The sequence below is a fragment of the Bufo bufo genome, chromosome 8, assembly GCF_905171765.1.
Source record: "Bufo bufo chromosome 8, aBufBuf1.1, whole genome shotgun sequence".
Classification (NCBI taxonomy): domain Eukaryota; kingdom Metazoa; phylum Chordata; class Amphibia; order Anura; family Bufonidae; genus Bufo; species Bufo bufo.
The window spans coordinates 115,585,690-115,610,376 of NC_053396.1; the positions used below are offsets into that span (position 1 = coordinate 115,585,690).

The 24,687-nt window shown below is 38.3% G+C and overlaps 1 protein-coding gene across 2 annotated transcripts in view; it reads left to right on the plus strand.

Annotated features, from left to right (window-relative positions):
- GRIA3 (glutamate ionotropic receptor AMPA type subunit 3) overlaps positions 1-15,268 on the plus strand; it is a 382,312-nt gene extending 367,044 nt beyond the window's left edge. Inside the window, exons 13-15 of one of the 2 annotated variants that reach the window (XM_040405082.1) lie at positions 3,273-3,520; positions 4,351-4,465; positions 15,023-15,268. In XM_040405082.1, coding sequence (XP_040261016.1) covers positions 3,273-3,520; positions 4,351-4,465; positions 15,023-15,268 — 609 coding nt within the window. Of the gene's footprint in view, positions 1-3,272; positions 3,521-4,350; positions 4,466-6,929; positions 7,045-15,022 lie in introns of both variants that reach the window. The other variant, XM_040405083.1, reaches the window with a different exon arrangement.
- The last annotated feature ends 9,419 nt before the right edge of the window (positions 15,269-24,687 follow it).

Genomic DNA, 24,687 nt, shown 5'->3' on the forward strand with positions numbered 1-24,687 from the left:
GGTTTGGGGTGAGCTGGACCGCAGAGTGAAGGCAAACGGGCCAACAAGTGCTAAGCATCTCTGGGAACTCCTTCAAGACTGTTGGAAGACCATTTAAGGGGACTACCTCTTGAAGCTCATCAAGAGAATGTCAAGAGTGTGCAAAGCAGTAATCAAAGCAAAAGGTGGCTACTTTGAAGAACCTAGAATATGACATATTTTCAGTTGTTTCACACTTGTTTGTTATGTATATAATTCCACATGAGTTAATAGTTTTGATGCCTTCATAGTCATGAAAATAAAGAAAACTCTTTGAATGAGAAGGTGTGTCCAAACTTTTGGTCTGTACTGTACATGCTATCCAAATCCTATAGAACGAGGCGGAATTTTAAAAGTTGTCACTCGAACCCAGAAGGGAGGAGTCAGAAAACCTCAGGAGACTTCCCAGCTTGACCAATGCCTAATCGACACTTGGTATCTAATTAGCATATGAAATGTGAGTAAATAAAAAATAAATCAGTTATTGTTGCACTATGACAGTCAACAAAAGTATGTTTTCACTTGTTTCCATGTCACCTATTTAGTAGTGTCAGTGGTTTGAGGGGTTGGAAAAGTGGAGGCCCACACAAAAGTGTTTTTGTGTGTATGGCTGCCCATCATCTTTTGATGGCTGGCAGTGCAGGTCTTCAGTCTGCAGCAATGTTCTTTGGCATTGCTGCAGTATAGAGAGGGGCACTCCTGCTCCATGCTCACCGGGGATATCCCCTACGATTAAGTTTCCTTGTGACCCAATTGGAGACTCACAAAAGCCATCTGCTGTCATCCCTGGGGACCCACAAAGGACCCCAAAGCTGTTTGTTTAGTAACCCTGCTTCTAACATACACTAGGGTTACCCAAACAGTTTGCTGTGCCATAGAGACACAGATTATAATCTATTGGCATACAGATGTACATTTATATAAGTTTAAAGCTAACGAGATAAAAAATAAACAAGAAAGTCCAAAAGAAGTTATTATTTAGTAAAAATAAAAATAGAAAAGACCTACATGCATTAGGTATCTATACAACTGAAGAATTGCTAGGTTATTTATTGTGACATGAGTGGTATAAAAAATGGACAAAGACACCTAAAATAGCTTTTTTTTTATTTGCACAGCAGAAAAATTTGTTATTTAGTAGCAAAGGGCCAAAAATAGTCAAGTTTTGACAAATAAAATAAGGCCTCAAATATTTATGTCATTGAAAAGTGAAAAAAAAAATAGTTATGGCTAATGAAATGCAGGGAGGGGAAACGTGCCCTTAATTAAGGGATTAATATGGTTGTTCATATACTTCTTGTACAGGTTCTTGTGGCTCCCCTGGTAGAGATGTAATTTGTTCATGATTCCAGCTAAGATGGTGATGGGTTAATGTGGCCCCTTGTGCCATGATTGTTTCAGAGTGACATAGTAATTAGGCCCAGTAGAGCACGATAACTGTTGCCTTTGGCAGACTAACTGATCTTTAAAAGGGGCAGCTCTTCCAGCCAATGAGAGATGGTGTATGCCAGTAAGTAGTGAGTGCCCTGTGTAAAGCTGGATCCAGTAAGAGCACATTCAGTACAAAAATTAGAGCTGGCGCTGGTGTAGAGTAGACTCCCCACATGACAGCAGGGAGAGTGAATCTCCCCTCAGAGACAGAGACGGTGAGTCTGAAAGGCAAATAGAGGTAGAAGCCTTACAAGTAGGCATACTATAGAAAAAGGCAAAGTCCCAGGACTAAAGGTCCCTATACACTAGCCAAACATCGGCCAGAAAATCATACGAACACTCTATAGCCAATATCTGCCGGTGTTCATTGGGTAATATGATCATTTGTGTGGCCACCAAAAACATTATTTGCAGGCAGCAGATCGTGTTGTTGAAACACGCTCTGCTGCTGGCAAACAATGATTCTGTATGAGGACAAGCGATGGCATTAGCGATCGCTCCTCCTCATACTTTGAAGGAGATTGCTGCAGGCAGGGTCATAACTACCATAGCGGCAGACCATGCGACTGCTATGGGACCCAGGGCAAGTGGGGGCCCAATTTGGGATCATCTCCTCTTCTACTGGCGATGAAAACATGGTCAGGATTCTACCCTCTAAAGAAACAACTTTTAGCAAACGGGACAGTGGAAAAAATGGACCACGGGTCATTGAAAGGGGTTTAGGCGGAAACCCTTCTGTCCTGTGTGTGGGGCCTGGTTTTATCCTTGCTATGTGGCCCTTACTTCTCTATGTACACCACTGGCTGCAAGTACATGTGGTGGTCTCCATCACTGATGAGCAGGCGATTGTTGGGAAGGAGCGCTTCCTTCCTGACAATTATCTGCTTGATTGAACAGTGTAAAGGAGCCTTAATTCTAAGAACAGGCAAGTGGAAGTATGGGAAGGAGAGCTATCATGTGTAGAACTTATACCATAGTTTTGTGCAACATTCAAGATATGTAACACTTATTGAAAATACTGTGCACCCCTTCTGAGGCCATACCTTTTTTGCAACTCAGCCTCACTTACAGTTGGCCTATGGTGCCAGGGGTTCTACAGGGTATGAGTGGTGAAGCTCAAGTGAGAAGATTTTGAAAACCCTTATACACTGTGTTATAACTACTAGTACAGGGTTGAGTGCATGGCACCACAGAGAGGAATCCCTGAGGTCCCGTACAAGGTATAGTATGATGTGAATGTTTTTCCTGGAGCATTTTCAAGCTGTCCTCAGTATAACTGAAGCAAGTGTGCTCCAAAATGAAATGTGAATAAGCAGGTTTTTTAACAGTAAGATTGCAAGGCTATGAGGTAGAATGCAATATTATAAGAGGACAAACAGATTTCCAACCACATTTGACGGTCTTCTCTAATATGTTTAGCTTAAAGTGATTGTCTGGGCTTTACTTAGGATAGGCCATCACCAGAGGTCTGTGGCAGAACTATACAGCTCCATAAACCTTGTAGTGGACAGTGCACTACAGTGCTGCTCCCATTAAAGTCAATATATAATTAATGAGAGCAATGCTACAGTGAGGAGCGCTGTCTACTACTTGGTTGAAAGAGCTGTTCAGTTCCAGTGATATCTTCCAGTAATGGAACTACACCCAAATCACGAACCCCTGTCAATTAGCTAGTGATGGCCGATCCTGAGGCTAGGCCCTCACTTAGTAAAGCCTGCACAACCCTCTTAATATCGGGTGTTTTGGTTTTCAAGTAGAATCAACATTTGTTGGATAGAAGTATATCTACATGGCTAATAAATAGCTTACTATATTTATTGTAGAGATCAAAGATAGCAGTCTATGAGAAAATGTGGTCGTACATGAAGTCGGCAGAACCATCTGTGTTTACAAAAACAACCGATGATGGTGTGGCTCGTGTTCGAAAGTCTAAAGGAAAGTTTGCCTTCCTACTGGAATCTACAATGAATGAATACATCGAGCAGAGGAAGCCATGTGACACCATGAAAGTTGGCGGCAACCTGGATTCTAAAGGATATGGCGTGGCAACTCCAAAAGGCTCAGCATTAAGGTGGGTGGAATAATATAACAATATGTGTTGTTATAGTATTCCACCTTCCCTGATGTATTGTGTTGTTCTTTACTTTCTTGTGGATGTTTAAGGTAACTTGGTTTACTTTTAACATGGCAGGATGGTAAAAGGTATAACTTCCTTTTTTTCATTTTTATTCATTTACTTTTTTGTGTGTTCTTTCTGTTATATTTTTCATTTTTTTACCTACTGGCTTTTTAATGTAAATGTTAAAAGCCATATGTTATTACCATATGCTCAATGTTATTTGCATGATGTGGTGTTTGTGGTTATTTCCCTGAAAAAACTATCCACCCCTCCCCCATCCTGCATTTATGTTTTATATATATTATTCCCCTTCCATAGCAGAAGCCACCTTATTATATTTTAACTAGTTTTTGGTGTTATTAACTTTATAACTTTATTTGAAACCCTAGACAATTTGTCCTCTTGTGCTCCTTTTTCACATATTACAATTTCCTTAGTAGAGATGTGCGATTTTTTTAGCTGAATTTGGTGAAATTCAGATGCAATTTGTTTACTTAAAATCAAACTTACAGAACAATCTTAAAGTAACTAAAATGTGATGACAACGGAACTATGTGTTTTTTTCCCCGAAATTGCATAGAAAGTATATATTTTGGTGAACATTTAAAAATTTCACCATAATCTGGCAAAACTACAGAATTGCATGATATAAAATATTATTTCTAGTTAAGGCAAATTTTACTATAATGAAATTTGCACAGAATATTTAAAGACATTCGCACAACTCTATGCCTAAAAGCCTTTTGTACATTTTCTTACAAGTTATGTTTTATCGTTTCAAGAAATGCTGTTAACCTGGCAGTATTAAAACTGAATGAGCAAGGACTCTTGGACAAATTGAAAAACAAATGGTGGTACGACAAAGGAGAATGCGGCAGCGGGGGAGGTGACTCCAAGGTCAGCCTCAATGTCACCACAATCGGGTACCTTAGTCAAGAGTAATCGGCAAGACTGTTATTTTGGTAAAGACAACAAAAGTCACATTTCTAATGAAGTAATAAACCAGTGGATCATTAAATACATTATACTCATAGGAGCTCTGGCTTTTATACTTATAAAAGAAGGAAGGATTGTATATAGGTTTGGATACCTTTTCCACTCAGAAATGCAAAAATTTAGATATAATGGCCTCCAAATATACAAGTTGACAGCAAAAAGTCCTTTATCAGGCACAGTATTTAGTATCTTGATAAAAGGTATGGTGTTGGAAAATCTGGTCATCAGTACTATAGTGCAGTTTATTGAATAATATAATTTGACAAGTCTCTCACTGCAGAAGGCTGTCATAATAAAGCAAAAGTTAGAGCCTACAATAACCCAAAAACCGAACCTAACTCCCCAACTCACTGCAACTTGTACAAAAAAAGAGCAAGGATTTAACAAGGTAAAAAAAATCTCATTTTATTAAATATAAATCACATGAACATTACAGGTGAGACTCAAAAGGCCATGAGGAAGACGTTTTCCCCCTTTTGTAGTAGCAAGCAGGTGAACAGCCAGGAAGCTTAACATCAAGGTCTATTAGTCCCAACTGAATTAGTACTGAACATTAGTAGTTGTACCTGATCTTTAAAAATTAGACCACAAGACATAACAAAATAGTTCCTGTTTTTTGGATTGCCTATACTCTATGATAGTGTTCCTCAATCACTGGTAAGTAAATAAATGCCAGACGAAGGGAAGAAAACTTTTTACTATAGAATGTTATGAGAGGAATTAAACAGTCCTTGGCAAAGACTGATGCCCAGAACAGATTTATAAAACCAAAGCTGATCTGTAAAATCACAATATAGTAGTATGTCTTAATAGGGTAATCAGGTTACAACAATGTCAATTGACTTGCTTAAGTTAGGTTCACACTTCTGTAGTGAACTCCGGCATATATGCCAGCTTTTGGCTGGACAAGCTGAAAGCCGGCATATATGCCAGAGAGTGGCCGTATCCCAACCAGATTCCATTATAGAGAATGGGGATCTAGCGATGCTCGGTGGTATCCGGCTATGCCAGATACAGTGAACTCTGGCAGTCTGTTCCTGCACCAGAGGAATATGGACATGCATCTGTACCTAAATGGAGAATGATGAGGCCACAGTATAGACTGGAGGGGCTCATGGAAGGACACCTACTAATCCTAAAGGGCCCTTTAATTTGCCCGATGTTAAGGCAAATTATTGCTCACGAGTGTTTGTATGAACGCTCGTTAGCAATAATCTGCCAATGTAAAGGTAGCACCAATTACCCAATGGACAAGTGAAACGCTCCTTATCCATACCGTGGAAGAGATCACTGCATGTAAATGCAGCTGTCTCCTCCACGAGCAAGTGATTGTCAGAAAGGAACGCTCTCTTCCCAACATTAGCTTGCTAAATTGGGCCATGTAAAGGAGCCTTTAAGCTACTTTTACACAACAGTATTTGAGTTAGTATTTTGCATCAGTATTTGTACGCCAACAAAAAGTAAAATAGAAAGATATATAATTATTTTGAATCCACTACTTGTTTTTGCTTTATCCGAAAATACTGACCACAATACTACCATGTGAAAGTGGCCATAAGATAGCTCATCAGTCCAGATGGCCAGAAAAATCCTTCACAGGGGTTGTCTAGCACTATAAAACATGGCTGCTTCCTTTCAGAAACCGCACCACACCTTTCCATGGCCTATGTTTGGTATTGCAGCTCCATTGAGGTGAAAGGGTTGAATGGCAGTACCATGCACAGCCTGTGGATAGGTGTGGTGCTGTTTTTGGTAGAAAGCAAAGATGTTTTTCTAATCCTATAAAACCGTTTTAAGATCTCAGCTTGGGGGCTGATTTGGAACTTGATAAAGAAAGTTATGTCCTTTGATGTGTTAAATATGTCACCACACCTCCAAAATACTAATGAGATGTGTGTTCAAGGACAGTAGCATTTCATAATAAGACAACAATACAGATAATTGTTATTTTATAAAAGTAATTTGATTGTTGTGATTTAGACACTAACCTCAGATACAGCAGAAAAGGACCTGATGAAGCTATTAACATACCATAAATCTCTCAGTGGAAAAGATATCCTGGCCGAACCTACATTCAGTCTGTAAAGTTACCTAATTCTAAACCACATCACCTCCTAATTTGCACGTTGTTTCTATTATTCCTTTAACAGTGTGTGCCGATTACTCAAAGCGATATAGGCAGGACCTGGTAATTTAGTGTCACTTGTAGTGTTAAAACTAAGGTGATATTCAGGTTGCCTGCAGTTCAAGATCTTTGTGTCCAGGGTCCCTGCTTTATCGCTTTGTATAGTATGAAAATAGTTTTAAGATTGAATAACATAAAATAACATAATATAATGTTATTTATGTTATTTCCCACGTGAAGAACTCCCGTAAACCTTGCAGTATTGAAACTCAGTGAACAAGGCATCTTAGACAAGCTGAAAAACAAATGGTGGTACGATAAGGGTGAATGTGGAGCCAAGGACTCCGGAAGTAAGGTCAGTCGCAGAAGGTCTTTTGAATTGATTAGAAGTCCCATTCTGACTCACCCTTCATGCACACACTTTTATTTCTTTTTAAAGAACAGTCCAGTAATATTAATAAGCCATAAAGACTGACAATACAAGAAGCACACAGTCATCTCTTTAAACTCAATGGGGAAGATTTACTAATCCATGATGATCCTTAATACTCTGTCGAGAGTCATCAATTACATCCAACAAAAAAAACTTAGTAAATATTTCCTAATAACAATATATTCCCATGAAAACATCTACATAGTAACAGCAAGTAAAATAGTTGATGTGATGAGCAAATGCAATGTGGTTTTATTAGTAGAAGGGAATGAACTATATTTCTCTAAAAAATGCATTGTAATATTCGTTATTCCACTATTTTGCACATTGGGGTAGATTTACTGAAGATGACAGATTCTTTAATAAGGGCTTGAAGTTAGTTTTAAACTATTTAAATTATTCAATTTCCACTTGAATTCAATGTATAGGCATACATGTATCATAACTGGGGATGTCATGACCTTAAAGGGGGTTGGCCCATCTTGCACTTTGGTAGCATATTGCTAGGATATACCACCAATATCCAATAGGTGGAGGTTTCTGCTCTGCAACCCGGACCTATATCTAGAACAAGGCTCCCAAAGTAAAGGAAAGTGCACTACACATGTCCTTTATTCATTTCTATGGGAATTCTGAATAAAGCTGAACCAGTGTGCGCTATTTCCAGAACTGTAATGTAAGTGTATGGAGAGTGCATTGTGCAAGTGTTATTACCTGTCCATTCACCTTTTTGAGAGTTCCAGAAACAGACTATTTTCAGCACTCTCATAGAAATGAATAGAGGTTGCTACATTTGCATGGTGCACCCTTGTTCACTTTGAGGGTCCTGTTATAGAGATAGGTGCAGGTTCCAGAGGTGGGACCCATACCTAGAAGACATTGGTGGCATATCCTAGCGATTTGCCACCAAAGTGTGAGGTGGGCCAACCCCTTTAAGTGCTGACATTGAGGGCCACCATGTAAACCTAGGGCCTTTGCTCATAAAAGAGCACAATTTTAAATCTGTCTACTGCTAGTTGTAAGGCATGATATTTATTAGCTCAGCCCCCTACATGCAAATTGTATAGATTGTGAATATGTGTGTATATACAGGTCCTTCTCAAAAAATTAGCATATTGTGATAAAGTTCATTATTTTCTGTAATGTACTGATAAACATTAGACGTTCATATATTTTAGATTCATTACACACAACTGAAGTAGTTCAAGCCTTTTCTTGTTTTAATATTGATGATTTTGGCATACAGCTCATCAAAACCCAAAATTCCTATCTCAAAAAATTAGCATATTTCATCCGACCAATAAAAGAAAAGTGTTTTTAATACAAAAAAAGTCAACCTTCAAATAATTAAGTTCAGTTATGCACTCAATACTTGGTCGGGAATCCTTTTGCAGAAATGACTGCTTCAATGCGGCGTGGCATGGAGGCAATCAGCCTGTGGCACTGCTGAGGTCTTATGGAGGCCCAGGATGCTTCGATAGCGGCCTTAAGCTCATCCAGAGTGTTGGGTCTTGCGTCTCTCAACTTTCTCTTCCCAATATCCCACAGATTCTCTATGGGGTTCAGGTCAGGAGAGTTGGCAGGCCAATTGAGCACAGTAATACCATGGTCAGTAAACCATTTACCAGTGGTTTTGGCACTGTGAGCAGGTGCCAGGTCATGCTGAAAAATGAAATCTTCATCTCCATAAAGCTTTTCAGCAGATGGAAGCATGAAGTGCTCCAAAATCTCCTGATAGCTAGCTGCATTGACCCTGCCCTTGATAAAACACAGTGGACCAACACCAGCAGCTGACATGGCACCCCAGACCATCACTGACTGTGGGTACTTGACACTGGACTTCAGGAATTTTGGCAATTCCCTCTCCACAGTCTTCCTCCAGACTCTGGCACCTTGATTTCCGAATGACATGCAAAATTTGCTTTCATCTGAAAAAAGCTTCTCTGTAGCCCAGGTCAGGCGCTTCTGCCGCTGTTTCTGGTTCAAAAGTGGCTTGACCTGGGGAATGCGGCACCTGTAGCCCATTTCCTGCACACGCCTGTACACGGTGGCTCTGGATGTTTCTACTCCGCAGGTCCCCCAAGGTCTGGAATCGGTCCTTCTCCACAATCTTCCTCAGGGTCCGGTCACCTCTTCTCGTTGTGCAGCATTTTCTGCCACACTTTTTCCTTCCCACAGACTTCCCACTGAGGTGCCTTGATACAGCACTCTGGGAACAGCCTATTCGTTCAGAAATTTCTTTCTGTGTCTTACCCTCTTGCTTGAGGGTGTCAATGATGGCCTTCTGGACAGCAGTCAGGTCGGCAGTCTTACCCATGATTGTGGTTTTGAGTAATGAACCAGGCTGGGAGTTTTTAAAAGCCTCAGGAATCTTTTGCAGGTGTTTAGAGTTAATTAGTTGATTCAGATGATTAGGTTAATAGCTCATTTAGAGAACCTTTTCATGATATGCTAATTTTTTGAGATAGGAATTTTGGGTTTTCATGCGCTGTATGCCAAAATCATCAATATTAAAACAAGAAAAGGCTTGAACTACTTCAGTTGTGTGTAATGAATCTAAAATATATGAAAGTCTAATGTTTATCAGTACATTACAGAAAATAATGAACTTTATCACAATATGCAAATTTTTTGAGAAGGACCTGTATATACCAGAGATCAGCGAAACTGGCAAGATTCGGTTTGTTTCAAGTTAGCTGAATTTTTAGAAAATTTTGGTTCAGGTACGAATAGAAAATTCTCTTGTAATTATCTTGTCTCATTTGAATATTACTTTGGAAGTCTATCTTGTTCATCTGAAATTGAACCAAAATAGTGAACTAAAATTGCTACAGGTGTTGTCTGTTTTTGCTATACTGATGATGTTTTCTCAAGTGAATAAGGGGGATCCATCCCATTGAGGTGAATTGGGATAGCAGGAGCTACAACTACTTGCTACCGCAAAGCAATTAGATAAACCATAAGGAAAACATAGTATCCATATGAGTGCTGTGTCATTTTAACTCAGCAGACTGGCAGAGGTGCTTTCCAGCCACACATCTGCAACTAGCTCTTACAGGATAAATACCCTTTATCAGAGTAAAGAAGATGACAACAGCTTTTCTAGTTGCACGGCTTTAGTGGGAAACTCTTGGTGGGTATTATTTCTATTACGGAGACCAGTTGATCTACATGACGACTATTGTAGGCTATACAACACAAATCTTGATTTCGTCATGTTCCTTATTAAGGAATGAACATGACAAAGAGTTCAAGGTGATGACTTGGCCTCCAAATTCCCCAGATTATAATCCAATTGAGCATCGGTGGGATGTGCTGAAAAAAATTAATCCAATCCATGACTGCCAGATTAGACAGGATGCCTTTAGGGCTCCTATGAAGTCCATGCCCTGACTGTTCAGAACTGTTTTGAAGCAAAATGTTGACCTACCCAATATTAGGCAGTTGCTTTTAACTTTATGGTTTTGTTGAACCCAGAAAAGACAAGTTTCATATCATTATATGGTACAGGAAGATGTTTGGACGACTCATCATGCTCAGAGACATAATTATTATTATTTTTTTTTTTTAATCTTCGCTTGGGCTCTGTCTCTAACCATTAGTGATTTTGGAATCTGACTTCCTTCTCTGGCTAATGGGGGTGGAAGCTGGTTTCTACACTCATTAGTGATGGGTAGCATAGTGTGAGTGAAGATATTTATGACAGCCTTCTTCTGCGTGAATTTACATAAAACTATATTTTCTTCTATTTAATATTTCCCACCCCACCTATATTACTGCCCTGCGAGATTGCAGTATATACAGTACATGTTATGAGGTCTTCTTTAATTATAGGAGATCCTTAGAGTTCCAGGAGGAAAATCCCCAAACAATACTCAGCCGCCATCAGTTTAAAGTGTTGAAAATTTTATTGAAATCATCTTGAAATAACGACGGAAGAAATTGTGTGGGGTTCTTTTCCTGTTCAAAAGATCAGAGTATTGAAGAACCTTGCAAAAATTGTTCGCCCCATTTCCCCAAACATAACAGTCTTTATGACCCTACAAACTTTTGTAACCAAAGAAGACAGCATTGCAGCTGTGCTCTTAAATGGTTGTCCTCATTATGTAAAATTATATAACAAACAGGAAATTTTCTAACTGCATATCACCCCATGCTCCTGTTACTCCTCCTTCCTTTCACTTAATCTCAATTCACTGCTCAGATACATCTTCAGTAAGAAAAAAAAAAACAGGCTGCCTGCTTACTGAAGGACAAGACTACATATAAGTTTATGAAGAGGGCAGGGAATCAGAGTAGGAGGAAGAGAAGGAAGGGGCTGATTCAGAAAGGCAAAGAGAAGCGACTGATACAGGGAGACTATTGGTAGTTTGTAAGTGATTTTCTGTCTTAATTAAGGACTGGATTCACATCTAAATTGCTCAGTTCCGTTACTGCTGCTGCTTCTGACAGCGTGCTACAGAGATTTAGGAAGCATATTCTCCAGTTTCACCATATTCTGTGTCTGGGCAGACATGATTCCAGCTATTCTCCACCCAGGCAGATTAAAGAGGGAAAAAATTCTCAAACATGCCAAATAAAAGTCATATTATGGCCAGAAATAGTGTAATTCCTCATGTATATAGCTTTTGAAATTTGGTTCCTTTTAGTTGCTTAGTTCTAACTTCATTCTAAGCGACATAGTAACAAAGTAACATAGTTTATAAGGCTGAAAAAAGACATCTGTCCATCCAGTTAAGCCTGCTATCCCGCAAATTAATCCAGAGGAAGGCAAAAAACCCTGTAAGGTAGAAGCCAATTTTCCTCACTTTAAGGGACAAAAATTCCTTCCCAACTCCAATCAGGCAATCAGAATAACTCCCTGGATCAACGACCCCTCTCTAGTACCTATAACCTGTAATATTATTACGCTCCAGAAATACATCCAGGCCCCTCTTGAACTCTTTTATTGTACTCACCATCACCACCTCCTCATGTAGAGAGTTCCATAGTCTCACTGCTCTTACCGTAAAGAATCCTTTTCTATGTTTGTGTACAAACCTTCTTTCCTCCAGACGCAGAGGATGTCCCCTCGTCACAGTCCTGGAGATAAATAGATGATGGGAGAGATTTCTGTACTGACCCCTGATATATTTATACATAGTTATTAGATGTCCCCTTAGTCATCTTATTTCAAAAGTAAATAACACTAATTTTGATAATCTTTTTGGGTACTGTCATTCACCAATTCCAGTTATTACTCTAGTTGCCCTTCTCTGAACCCTCTCCAGCTCTGCTATGTCTGCCTTATTCACAGGAGCCCAGAACTGTACACAGTACTCCATGTGTGGCCTGACTAGTGATTTGTAAAGTGGTAGGACTATGTTCTCATCACGGGCATCTATGCCCCTTCTGATATCCATTATCTTATTGGCCTTGGCAGCAGCTGCCTGACACTGGTTTCTACAGCTTAGTTTGCTGATCACTAAAATTTCACAGCAGGAAATCATTTCCATTACAGCAGCAATAAAGAATGTAGTCAATTTTTCATAATCTGTAGTTTGCATAGCAATGCCACAATGAAGGGACACAACCTAACAATGCAACAATGAGTTGTTGATGGCTGCCATTTTTGGAAAACTTAGAAGAAAAATACTTTACTTTGATTTTATAATCCTGTGCAACTCCATTATTCTTGATTGTGGTTAGCATCTACAGATGCAGCCGAGCTAAACTTGATGGTTAACGTGTTAAGTAAAAAATGGTACAAAAAGGTTCACTAACTCTTTAAATGTATTTCAAAGGCTTTTGTCAAAAGATGGCACAAGATAACACTGTGACATGTCTTATCAGAGTTATCAGAGTCAATTTTAGCTCGGCTACATCTGTATTTACACTTTTCTATGACCATATTGAGATGGAGATTGATGAAAATTGTTTGCTCACACTCCTTAAAATTCTCCTTCTATATTGTTATGAATACTGGATTATATAAAAAGAATTTTATATACATTTTTTTCATACCAGTTCTAAATTACATCTATCCTTTTATTTCAAAAACATAATTACGCACATTTTATTCTCTTCCCTTTCGCTAGGAAAAGGGTTAACTTCTATAATATGCAGAGACCCAAGAATTTGGGTTTCAATAAAATACTGCACATTTCTTATAAAATCACTAATAGATAACTATTTGCATTGCAAATCTAAGTCAATTATATTAACGGATTTCATTCCTTTTTGTAATTCCTGTCTAACTACAACAGGCCTTCACCTCTTTTCATTTTAAGTAACCAGTCATTCATGCATGTACACAATGAAAATAGATTCATACATAAAAGAAGTTGTTAAGTGTGACTGCTTCAGTCCTACTAATATCCATCCATTAGCCCCTTGAACCATGTAAATGCCAACAGTTCCCAAAGCTGAATATTACTGAAACATTCTCCAGAATCAGCATTTTGATCTCCTCTCTTATCAGATCAGTGGGAGGCAACCAAGATGATAAGCTGCTTGAAGGGGAATTTTTATTTTAACAATAGGCTCAAAAACTATTTGATAACTATTTAGAGTGCCTTCGTAGTTCTGGAAAAATAGCACATAGTCAATATCCCTCACTTCAAGCTGGCTATTTTCTGCACTTCTGTTGACAATACCATAGTAAATCTACCCCATTGTGTTAAAGGGATGCATGTAATGGATAATATTCATCCTAAGGATCTTGACTTATGACAGTACATTTTAATAGTGACATAGCACTGCTTAGTTCATCTCACCCACATATTTAATTATTTCGGTAATTTAAAAGACATTTTTTAAAAGTCAAAAATATAATTTTCTCAGTTTTCTTTAACTTTATAATTCTGGGGAAGAACTATGAATACATCACTATTTTATAGCACCGCTTTTTAAAATAAAACATTACTATTTTTAGGGTCCAGACTTATTTTTAGGATTAGTCTGTCCGTAGCTCACTCCATCAGCATTCATACATGTCGTGTATTCACTTATCTTGCTGTTGTTGAGATCAGTCCAGTACAGTTGATTGAAATATTTCTGGCAAATGCAACAGTAAAATATGAACATAACAAAATAATTCATTAAAACACTACTCGGATGACCCGAATTCATTCATTCGTTTGAGATCATTCAGTAGTGATTTAAAATACTTTCTTTGGTCAATGTTTATATTTTGATATATTTTACTTTATATGAAAAAAGACAGTTAAGAAACAAATGAACACATTTCAGGAGAATTAAGATGTATTATGGGATTAGATTTACTAGGGTACATCCGGATTAATGGCAGTTATCTTTATTCTGTTTAACTTTTCAATCCGCATGAAAAAGATTATAGCTTAGTAATTCTGAGTAACCATAGCTTATCTATAATATGGTAGCTTATCTATAATACATGTTTGTATTAAATACTCTTACATATGCAGATATCCAGAGAAGGTATATGCATGACCAATCCCCAAGGTTATAATTTAGAGAACGGCAAGCAGATTTGCGGAATTTGTGGCTTGTTTTTTGGTTGCTATGGCTAAGCATGTTGGTGGTAATGGTTGAAGTGAATAGTTGTAAGCTTTTCATGATTTTATATAGTATGGAATAAGAAACTAGTTATTTAATTAATAATTGTGATAAAGTACAGAATACATAAAAATTTCTATTCTTTACGTTGACTGAATTTGCAAAATGTAAAGCCTGGAAACTATTATGTATTTTAAAGAATTTATTGCTATACCTTTTTATAAAAGCATGCTTAAAACCAGTTATTTATTATATTATTGTGCAACTTTAAATTCTAAAAATGAATAATTATGCAGTGGAATAAAGATCAGGATAGATGTTCATCCAAACTCTAAGCCAATGTAAATTATTCAATTAGCCTCACAGTGTTGTTCATTTTTCTTAGGACAAGACCAGTGCCCTGAGCCTAAGTAATGTTGCAGGGGTGTTCTATATCCTCGTTGGAGGTCTTGGACTAGCCATGATGGTGGCTTTGATAGAGTTCTGCTACAAATCGCGAGCAGAATCAAAAAGAATGAAACTTACAAAGAATGCACAAAACTTTAAACCTCCTCCTGCAACCAGCACCCAGAATTACGCTACATACAGAGAAGGTTATAATGTCTATGGAACAGAAAGTGTTAAAATTTAAGGGTATGGTTTGTAACAACTTTGGTATCTTTTTGTTAATGGAATATAGTAAAGACTTTCTGTTGGTGACAAGTTTGGTAAAACATTGGGCTAATGAATGTTCTTAACCTTACTTAGGCAGGTGCAACTGTGCTAGTCTGGTTTATGGCAGTTGTAACCATAAAGTACTTGTTTTGGTCATGCATGAAGTTTTGGTAAGGTAGAACTAGCATTGTTTAAATTGTTGATAACATACTGTATATGAAAAAACAACTGTTTGTTTTTTGCCTTGGAGAACATGACCAAACCTATATATGTGACACTGTACACTGTGTCCAGGGGTGGACTGGTAACTTAAAGGGGTTGTCTCACTTCTGCAAATGGCATTTATCATGTAGAGAAAGTTAATACAAGGCACTTACTAATGTATTGTTATTATCCATATTGCCTCCTTTGCTGGCTGTATTTATTTTTCCGTCACATTATACACTGCTCATTTTCATGGTTACGACCACCCTGCAATCCATCATCGTGGTCGTGCTTGCACACTATAAAAAAAAAAAAAAGCACCAGTCTATGTGAGCTCTCATGGTCCCAGCCACCAGAAAGGGCGGCAATTTTTCTATAGTGTGCAAGCACGACCACCATTGCTGGATTGCAGGGTGGTCATAACCATGGAAACGAGCAGTGTATAATGTGATGGCAAAATAAATCCAGCCAGCAAAGAAAGCAATATGGACAATCAAAATACATTAGTAAATGCCTTGTATTAACTTTCACTACATGATGAATGCCATTTGCTGAAGTGAGACAACCCCTTTAAGGAAGCCCTGGAAAAAAAACTTAAAGTGACCACATGTTGTTGGGTCCAAATTGACAGAAGGCACGGCAACACATGTAGGCAGGGCCAACACAATTCACATGGAGGTAGGCCAGAAATACTTAGTGCTACACAAAATACCGCCACAGCAAAACCAAATACCAAAGTGCAGCATAAAATACTGCTCTGTCACTGATGCACCTAGCATTAATTAATTCTGAGAGCATCAGAATATTATGTATCTGGACAGCAGCTGTGAGAAGAGCTCGGGTGATCCATTGGGCATCAGCCCACTTGGAAATTTCCCAGTTGAGTCTATGGCCAGTCGACCCCTGACTGTGGCATACAACAGGTAACTTCACAGTAGCATTCAAGCAGTAACTTAGCTTCCAGTGAAAATGCTTTGTATATCTCATCTGGTGTATAGCCCAGTGCAGTTACCAATGCATCACATAGCAACGCTGTTCATGAATGATCCAGAATACGTATTTTGTACACACTGTATAATTTCTAATTATTATTGTCTTTGATATTTTCAGGAATATTGATTGATTGAAAATCATTATCATAGGTTTCATTGTATGAACTTTGACCCTTGAGACTCACATAAACCAACAAAACAAAGCATACAGTTTATGCTGCGCCCAGTAAAGACACTCAAACCTAATTAACTTGCATGGGACTGAGCTGCAGTACTAGGAATATGGGCTGTATTAGAACTAGCGATAGTCAGGCATATCATTGATAACAAGCGTTCGTAGTAATGATCGTAGGAATGTTCACAGGAATTGATAAGCTTTTGCAGGTTGTGCCGATTACCCAATCAACAAGCAAATGCTCATTCATTTGACAAACTCAGTCGTTAAGCAGGTTAAAAAATCATTGTTTGCCGGTGGCATATCATGCTATCTAATCACGATCTGCTGCCAGCAAATAATGATTCTGTATGGAGGAGGTCCCTGCATAGCAGCATAGAATGCAAAATCTTACAGCCCTAGCTGCACAAATAGATGCAATTCTGAAACTGGAAATACAATTGTTTTGCTGATATGGGGATCATGGGAATTAGATCCTCATGATTACATATTTATGGCCTATCTTTTTACTAGAAATCATATTAAAGGGAACCTGTCACCGGGATTTTGTGTATAGAGCTGAGGACATGGGTTGCTAGATGGCTACTAGCACATCTGCTCGAGATACGTGAGATGAGTCAGGGACAGGACTCATCTCAGATTAATTTGCATATGTATTAAATTGTTTTTTTTTACACAATAAAAGCACACAGAGCTATGGGGATTGGGGATTGGGGATGTGCTACCAGCCATCTAGCAACTTATGTCCTCAGCTCTATACTTTAAATCCCGGTGACAGGTTCCCTTTAAATATCAGAATTGTATTAAGGTCGATGAACAAAATCTCATGATATAATAAAATAAGCCACTAAGTGGCAATCATATTTGTTATTGTCACAGTGAGGTCCTCCTAGACTACTGATCAAACAATGCTTTGAGTCCTAGGTTATCACTCACTGTTTTATTATCCGAATATTATTATTTTTTAAATCACCTCCTCTATTCTAATCCAATGACAAAATATAGTTTATGAATTTATATCTCCATTTGACTATGTGTCTATTATTTTTCAGATAACCATTAAGATGAGCCAAGTCACGGAGTGAGATTATAAGAATGAGGCTTCCTCCTACATCCTGACCACCTGAGCCAGTTAAACTCTTTCCTTGGTGTCAGGAATGACACAAACTGCTGATGGTGCAAAGAACTTTTATTAGAAAGAAGAGATTTCTTTTCTTTTCCTTCAGTGCCTTATGGAACATTCTGAGTCTCACAACAATGCAAACTATCACTGAAATGCTATTGCTTTGCTTGAAAAAAAACTAAACTTTAACAAAACTGGCCACAAGACGAGATTCTCGAGTAAGAAAATGTACTCATGTAAAGAACAAGTTCTCTAAAAAGCCATTGATTATTAGCACTCTACAGAGCCTCAGATGCTCTATATGCATTTTTAAAGGTGCATTCACTCTTTCTCGTAGAGCCACTTACTGGGTACCATATTGTCTTGTCTCCATTGTAATGTTGTTCATGTTTCATCGAAACCACCCAGATTGCATGGTAAAGAAGCCCCGTATGATGTATGATGACATGTAATCTCGGACCAAAAGCTTTAGATTAATGTGGTCTATTTATTAAAAGACTGAAAAAAGGAAAGTAAAAACACTCTAATGATGCCATAGCAGTCCCTAAAGACATTAAAAAAAACATGTCGCTGTTGTGTACCGAGCAGTCTATGTGTCTAAATTGATTTTAATGTATATGTAGAGTGAATGCACTTTTAAATTCACAAGTGTTACAGTATATGTATTATCGTCAGTACTGCTGTTGTATGTTATGAACAGCACTGGGAACTAACAGTGTCTTTTGGCTTCTTCCTAATGCTAAAATGTCTACATGATAAGTTAAAAAAAATATCATCTGCTCTCATACAATTACACAGATGTGGCATTCAGGGGTAAAAGAAAAGAAAAAAAACACAACCACAATTATTTCAGGTTATATATACAGTACATATATTTTTATACCTAAGATCTGAATAGCCACATAGCTGAGCTGACTGTAGCCACAGCTTTCATTTGTCATACTAGACAATTATGACGATTATGTATCAAGCTTGTATATTAATGAAAAAGCAGTATGTGAATTTATTTCATATAGTCATCACTGCATGTGTACACAACGTGGTAAACATGCCAAAAACAGCAATGGAGTAATATGTTAATCTTAGCCATATATCCTCACCCCTGTTTACTATCATTAAGGCACAATAATTAGTCTACATAAATAAGAACATGTTCCTTATAAACTTGGAAAAAGGAATATGTTTAAAGGGGTTGCATCATTACAGAAACCCCCTTTAATATGCGAGCCAGCTTGTGAGATTCAACAGATTATAAATTTCCCCTGCAGTTGGAAATGTAGTATTACATGCAGAAGAATGAGTCCACCATAGCATTAGCCGTTGCTTGTTAATGGCTTTCTGCTCTGGCTCATTGAGGAAAGCCTTTAACAGCCCACACCTTCTTCATGATATCTATAGGCCCTAATAGATCTGCTAAACCCCTTTAAATCATCGCAATTTAATAGGCAAGCTGTTGAGGTTTTTAAATAAGGCTGCGTGAAATGGATACCTACCTTCTCAAGTGCAACATATAGGTAGTTATTAATATAGTTCTTCCATTAAAAAAGCACCAATTGCACTAGTCTACAAAAACACTTAGAAGACAATTAATAACAATAAGTGTTTGTTGATTGACAAATTGCAGATCTAAATTTAACATAATTGTATAATTTACGCCTCATTATTGGCAATATCAGCAAATGAATTGCATTGTTAAATGGGTTGTCATCAGTTTCATGCTTCCCTAAAGGCAGCAAGAAACAGCAACAGAGCCCCTCTTGACAAAAAATATTCTGCTCTGAAAAGCTGCAGCTCCAAAATAAAGAAGTGTCCTCTGGCTGGTTCCCTTACGGTTTCTCACCATTTTGTGTATAAGGAGTGACCTGTTCATGAAGCTAAGAAAAAACTAGAGGGGAGCTGTCTCGCCAACACTGCCCCACAAGCCTGGTTCTTGTTATAACTATATTCTTTCTGAAATGCCATAGAGTAAAAGCAAAACATAACTCTTTGTAATGAGGGTGTCTGTCTGGTTATGGCAGCACGAAATTGATGATAGGTTCTCATTAAGACCATGGGGGAGATTTATTATGAGGGAAATCTGTTTTGCAGGAATCTGCATTGCAGTAATTTGCACCAAATTTTGCACAATGTTTGATACATTTGGTGCATCTTGTCTTAAGATGTTACACCACCAATTACTGAAGTCCAATTCTCACAATTTTTTGAGCATTTGATAATTCTGGCTTAATTCCGCTCGAAAGGTTGACAACCCTGACTTTCCAACCCATTTTTCAAAACTAAGTGGCATAAAATAAAATTGGTGCAATTTTTTGCTCAAATAAACCCAATAAGGCCACCAAGCCCTATTCTGCAACTTGCAACTTTTTGAAGCCACAATTCTGAAGTGCAGAGGTCTATACATTTTCCCATGTGTGTTTTAACAAAAAATGAGTGATCAAACTACGGACAAAATTATATATTGTGAAATTAAAATATTTAATACATAGGTTCCTATGATAAAACCAAGAGTATATACAAAGTAGAAATCACATACTAATGCCAAAATACTGACCAAGCAGAAATTACTGCACTGAGCAACAGAGCTGTGAGATCCCAGGAGTTAATGTACTAAACTTTGATACCCTGACATGCGATGAAAATGTGTCAGTCCTGATCTCAAATTGCTTTGACCCTTGTGTGTTCTGTAAAATGTGCAATCCAATCCAATATTACTTTAAGCTCTAGGTAAAATTATTTTTCAAAGTGTTATATACAGTGAGAACAGAAGTATTTGAACACTCTGCGATTTTGCAAGTTCCCCCACTTAGAAATCATGGAGGAGTCTGTAATTTACATTGTAGGTGCATTCCCACTCTGAGAGACAGAATAAAAAAAAAAAAGGAAATCACATTGTATGATTTTTAAAGAATGTATTTGTCTTGCACTGCTGAACATAAGTATTTGAACACCTGAGAAAATCAGTGTTAATATTTGGTACAGAAGCCTTTGTTTGCAATTACAGAGGTCAAACGTTTCCTGTAGTTCTTGACCAGGTTTGCACACACTGCAACAGCGGATTTTGGCCCACTCCTCCACACAGATCTCCTCTAGATCTGTCAGGTTTTGGGGCTGTCGCTGAGCAACACAGAGTTTTAGCTCCCTCCAAAGATGTTCTATTGGATTTAGGTCTGGAGACTGGCTAGGCCACTCCAGAACCTTGATATGCTTCTTACGGAGCCACTCCTTGGTTATCCTGGCTGTGTGCTTCGGGTCGTTGTCATGTTGGAAGACCCAGCCACGACCCATCTTCAATGCTCTGACTGAGGGAAGGAGGTTGTTGCTCAAAATCTCACAATAAATGGCCCCATTCGTCCTCTCCTCAATACAGTGCAGTCGTCCTGTCTCCTTCACATAAAAGCACCCCCAAAGCATGATGTTACCACCCCATGCTTAACAGTAGGGATGGTGTTCTTGGGATGCAACTCATCCTTCTTTTTCCTCCAAACACGATGATTGAAGTTTAGACCAAAAAGTTCTACTTTGGTCTCATCTGACCACATGACTTTCTCCCATGCCTCCTCTGGATCATCCAGATGGTCATTGGAAAACTTCAGACGGGCCTGGACATGTTATGACTTGAGCAGGGGAACCTTCCGTGCAATGCATGATTTGAAACCATGACGACGTAGTGTTCTACCGACAGTGACCTTTGAAACGGTGGTCCCAGCTCTCTTCGTGTCATTGACCAGCTCCTCCCTTGTAGTTCTGGGCTGATTCCTCACCTTTCTTATCATCAGTAATACCCCATGAGGTGAGATCTTGCATGGAGCCCCAGTCCGAGGGAGACTGACAGTCGTCTTTAGCCTCTTATATTTTCTAACAATTGCTCCAACAGTTGATCTATTTTCACCAAGCTGCTTGGCAATTACCCTGTAGCCCTTTCCAGCCTTGTGGAGGTCCACAATTTTGTCTCTGGTGTCTTTTGACAGCTCTTTGGTCTTGCCCATGGTAGTAGTTGTCGTCTGACTGTGGGGTGGACAGGTGTCTTTAAAGAGCTCAGACAGGTGCTACTAAGTTAGATTAATCAGTGTAGTAGAGGTGGACTTTTTAAAGGCACAGTAACAAGTCTTTGAGAGCCAGAATTCTTGCTGTTTCTCAGGTGTTCAAATACTTATGTTCAGCAGTGCAAGACAAATAAATTATTAAAAAATCATACAATGTGATTTCCTGAATTTCTTCTTTTTAGTGGGAATGCACCTATAATGTAATTTCAGACCCCTCCATGATTTCTAAGTGGGAGAACTTGCAAAATCACAGCGTGTTAAAATACTTCTTTTCCTCACTGTATATATAAAGTAAAATAGCACAGTGGAATGATTGCTTTGAAATACCACATAGTTTTTTGCTCTCAGTTGCAACAGGTGTAAGAAAAGGTTTTATAGCAAATAAGTTGTTAAGCAGACATGCCTCTTTGTATAGAGAAAGTAACCACTGCACTCAAATTCTCATGCAATAATTCAGCTTATTTTATTGGTGTTTCCAGTAGTCACACATGGAGGCCAACATTAGTGTGTAGGTCCATCCTGGACCTTGGTCACAGCCAAATGAATGTGTGGCGGAGGAGATGCTGGACTGCTGACAGAATGAAGTTAGCATCCTAAAGTACACAATGCCAGGCCAGGAAATAAAATAAGCTCTGAATTACTGTATGAGAAGTTGAGTGCTGGGGGTACTTTCTCTATGTGGACACAGATGAATTCCTACCGATGAACAGATCCCTATGTAATACCAGAGTGACGACCATTAGTTTACATATCATTGCATGGCTGAGGTTCGCATTTCAAAACTAATTGGATACCATAGACACAGGTACATTTTTCAGAGATTCTAAACCAAATAATGTCTGATACCCGTGTAATATTAGAAAACTAGTAACCCATAATACAGCAATATGCCCAATCATAAATCTGTCATAAGCAAACTTGTTAATGTATTATAGATAAACACTGTTCCAAAAAAGTATGGCAAAGTGCGTTAAAGAGATTATCAAGCCAGTAACACATTTTTGAAAAAGGGTTAGAATGGTATAAAAAAAAAAAGAAGAGATACTCATTGATCCCCAATGGCTCCAAGTCTTCCCTGCTAAATACTATTTCCTTGTCCTTCATAACGCACTGAAAATTACCACGCAGCTAATCACTGGCCATGGAAATTACCCACCTCAGCTAGTAAAAATTTTACCAGCGACCTCCTTATCCAACTATTTGCCTAAACAAATACATGTAGCTGTGGTTCGTTCACCTGATTAAAGGAGTGGAACTTGGGTGCAACTACAGCAATGGTCACACCCTCATTGCACTAAGCATCTAATTTACTTATTGGGAAAAAGTATTATAACTTGGGAACAGAGCCTCAGCTAACTATGAAAAAAGAAAAGCAGCGCTTTAATCTCATGAACCACTGCTATGTTTCTATGCAAATAGTTGGATATGAAGTTCACTGATGACAGATTCCCTTTAGATTGAATATGCCTATTTCCTAACTTAACCCAAAGCTCTCTATTACTCTAGACTCCATAGGCTCTGTCACTGGTCAGATACATCCATAAGTCAGAAGCGTGCACTCTTTGTTACCTGAACCCCTACAGAAGATGTCCTCAAAACAGATGCGCTTCAATTTACTCTTTTGTTCTGTTTTCAGTCTTAAAAACTGCCCGTTCTCTCCATTGCAGGCAGTTTTTAAAGAGGATCTGTTACCTTTTTGTTTTATGCATACATTAAAAACATTTTGTAATCTACTGTATGTAAAATATCATGGAGGTAGACTTTTGTGTTGTTATGTAGACATGTGTTTCTCAGACTCAATAGATAAGATCACCAGGCTTTATCCACTCCTGAAACCTTCCCTTTTACACAGAGAGCCTGCCTGTTTTGTGTTAATATCCTGAAATATAGTCATTCCAGTATCCTGATAGTGGCACTAGAAATTAATGAATCAATTCATCTCATCAAGCAGAATTGTTCACCTGCGATGGCATGTTCCTGCAGGATGCTCGCCTTGCCGTTTGATTGCCAGCCCTGACAATCTCATGCCTGCACCACTGTTCCAAGTAATGGTGCAAGCTCAGAGGCTCTGCATCCACTGCTGGGGGAGCCACTGTGCATACGATGCTACACTTCTGGGTAGCGGTGCGGAAGCAGAGCCTCTGTGCTTGTGCCGCTACTCGGTGCAGTCGCATAGGTGCGAGATTGTAAGGGCCAGACCAAATGTCCAGCCCTGTTAATCAAGCGACTGTAAGAGTGCCTTCAGCTTCAGGAATCCCTCATGGCAGGTGCAGAACTCTGCTTGAAGTGAATCATTTCTTATGAATAGATTTTTTTCATCTCCAGGTGGCACCCATTGTGTTACAGCAAAAAATATAAAAAATTGTGGATAGCATTAAAAGAAAAAAGGTAAATGTTAATATAAGATGTTTTAAGATAAAAGAATGGAGGAAGACAGGTTCTCCTTTAAAATTTTAGTTCAAATTTCTGTGATTTATTGAGGAATTAAGGAAAAAAAGAACATTTTCTTTCCCAGTTACTTTGATGATTCATAGTCAGAGAATATATGTATTATATTTACAGTACATGATTCTTATTTCTATCTATATTTAAAATTGTGTTCTTAACAAGATAGTCATGTCTTTAAAGGTTTCCATCTTTAATGGTCTACTAAACAATAGACCAGAACCAGATCTAGAAATGACTTAAAGGGGTTGTTTGCAATTAGATAAAAGCCCAGACACAGTGTATGGAGTTGAAAAGTTTCTAGATTTATAAAAGCAGATTCTTATCTAATATAGCTTTTTATTCATTTTAACATCAACAGTGGTGACCTGTCAAACTTTTTCCATGCACATATAAACTACCTTTATTAATAAG